General features: G+C 61.3%; 1 protein-coding gene across 1 annotated transcript; it reads right to left on the bottom strand.

Annotated features, from left to right (window-relative positions):
- Positions 1-697, bottom strand: LOC119323646 (histone H3.2). The gene has a single exon (XM_037597342.1). The coding sequence runs from the start codon at positions 624-626 to the stop codon at positions 216-218; it is 411 nt and encodes a 136-aa protein (XP_037453239.1). The 5' UTR covers positions 627-697; the 3' UTR covers positions 1-215.
- Positions 698-842: the final 145 nt, after the last annotated feature.

Here is an 842-nt window from a genome sequence, read left to right as displayed (position 1 = left end):
TGGAGAGAGATCTGGTAGACAACTTTCATTCAGATTGCTGATGACAACAAGATGGTAACATCAGACGCTACAACATAACATTAGCTGGAACGAGGAATCTTCCTACCACGACACCTGGTCAGTTCACCACGCAACACATGCTGAGAAGAAGCTAACAACAAGATCCCTACACCTGCAGATCAGAGTACAGACACTGGGAAGGAAGCAGACGAATCTTAGGCCCTCTCGCCCCTGATGCGGCGCGCGAGCTGGATGTCCTTGGGCATGATGGTGACGCGCTTGGCGTGGATGGCGCAGAGGTTGGTGTCCTCGAAGAGCCCCACCAGGTAGGCCTCGGCAGCCTCCTGCAGCGCGGAGACGGCGGAGCTCTGGAATCGGAGGTCGGTCTTGAAGTCCTGCGCGATCTCCCGCACCAGGCGCTGGAAGGGCAGCTTGCGGATGAGCAGCTCGGTGCTCTTCTGGTACTTGCGGATCTCCCGGAGCGCCACGGTGCCGGGGCGGAAGCGGTGCGGCTTCTTCACGCCGCCGGTGGCCGGGGCCGACTTGCGCGCCGCCTTGGTGGCCAGCTGCTTCCGCGGCGCCTTGCCGCCGGTGGACTTCCTCGCCGTCTGCTTCGTGCGGGCCATCGGGGCGGGAGGCTAGGGTTTGCTTGGTGGATTGCTTGGGAGGGACCGAGGGAGATTGGGGATTGGACTGGATGGAGAATGGAGCCGGCTCGGGGAGCGTTTTAAGGGGAAGAGGAGTGGGCGCGAGCGGGCCTGGCCAAATTTCGGCGCGCTGTGTTTCGGGAAGGTGAGGTGAGTTTGGATCGTTGGATCTGCCAGCCGTGGATGGTGGGATTT

Source organism: Triticum dicoccoides, chromosome 6B, assembly GCF_002162155.2.
Source record: "Triticum dicoccoides isolate Atlit2015 ecotype Zavitan chromosome 6B, WEW_v2.0, whole genome shotgun sequence".
In the NCBI taxonomy this organism is placed as follows: domain Eukaryota; kingdom Viridiplantae; phylum Streptophyta; class Magnoliopsida; order Poales; family Poaceae; genus Triticum; species Triticum dicoccoides.
Note: the sequence above shows the minus strand (reverse complement) of the source record. Positions and strands in the feature narration are given on the sequence as shown.

Coding starts and splice junctions, on each gene's coding strand:
- LOC119323646 (XM_037597342.1), bottom strand. CDS start 626: ATGGCCCGCACGAAGCAGACGGCGAGGAAGTCCACCGGCGGCAAGGCG.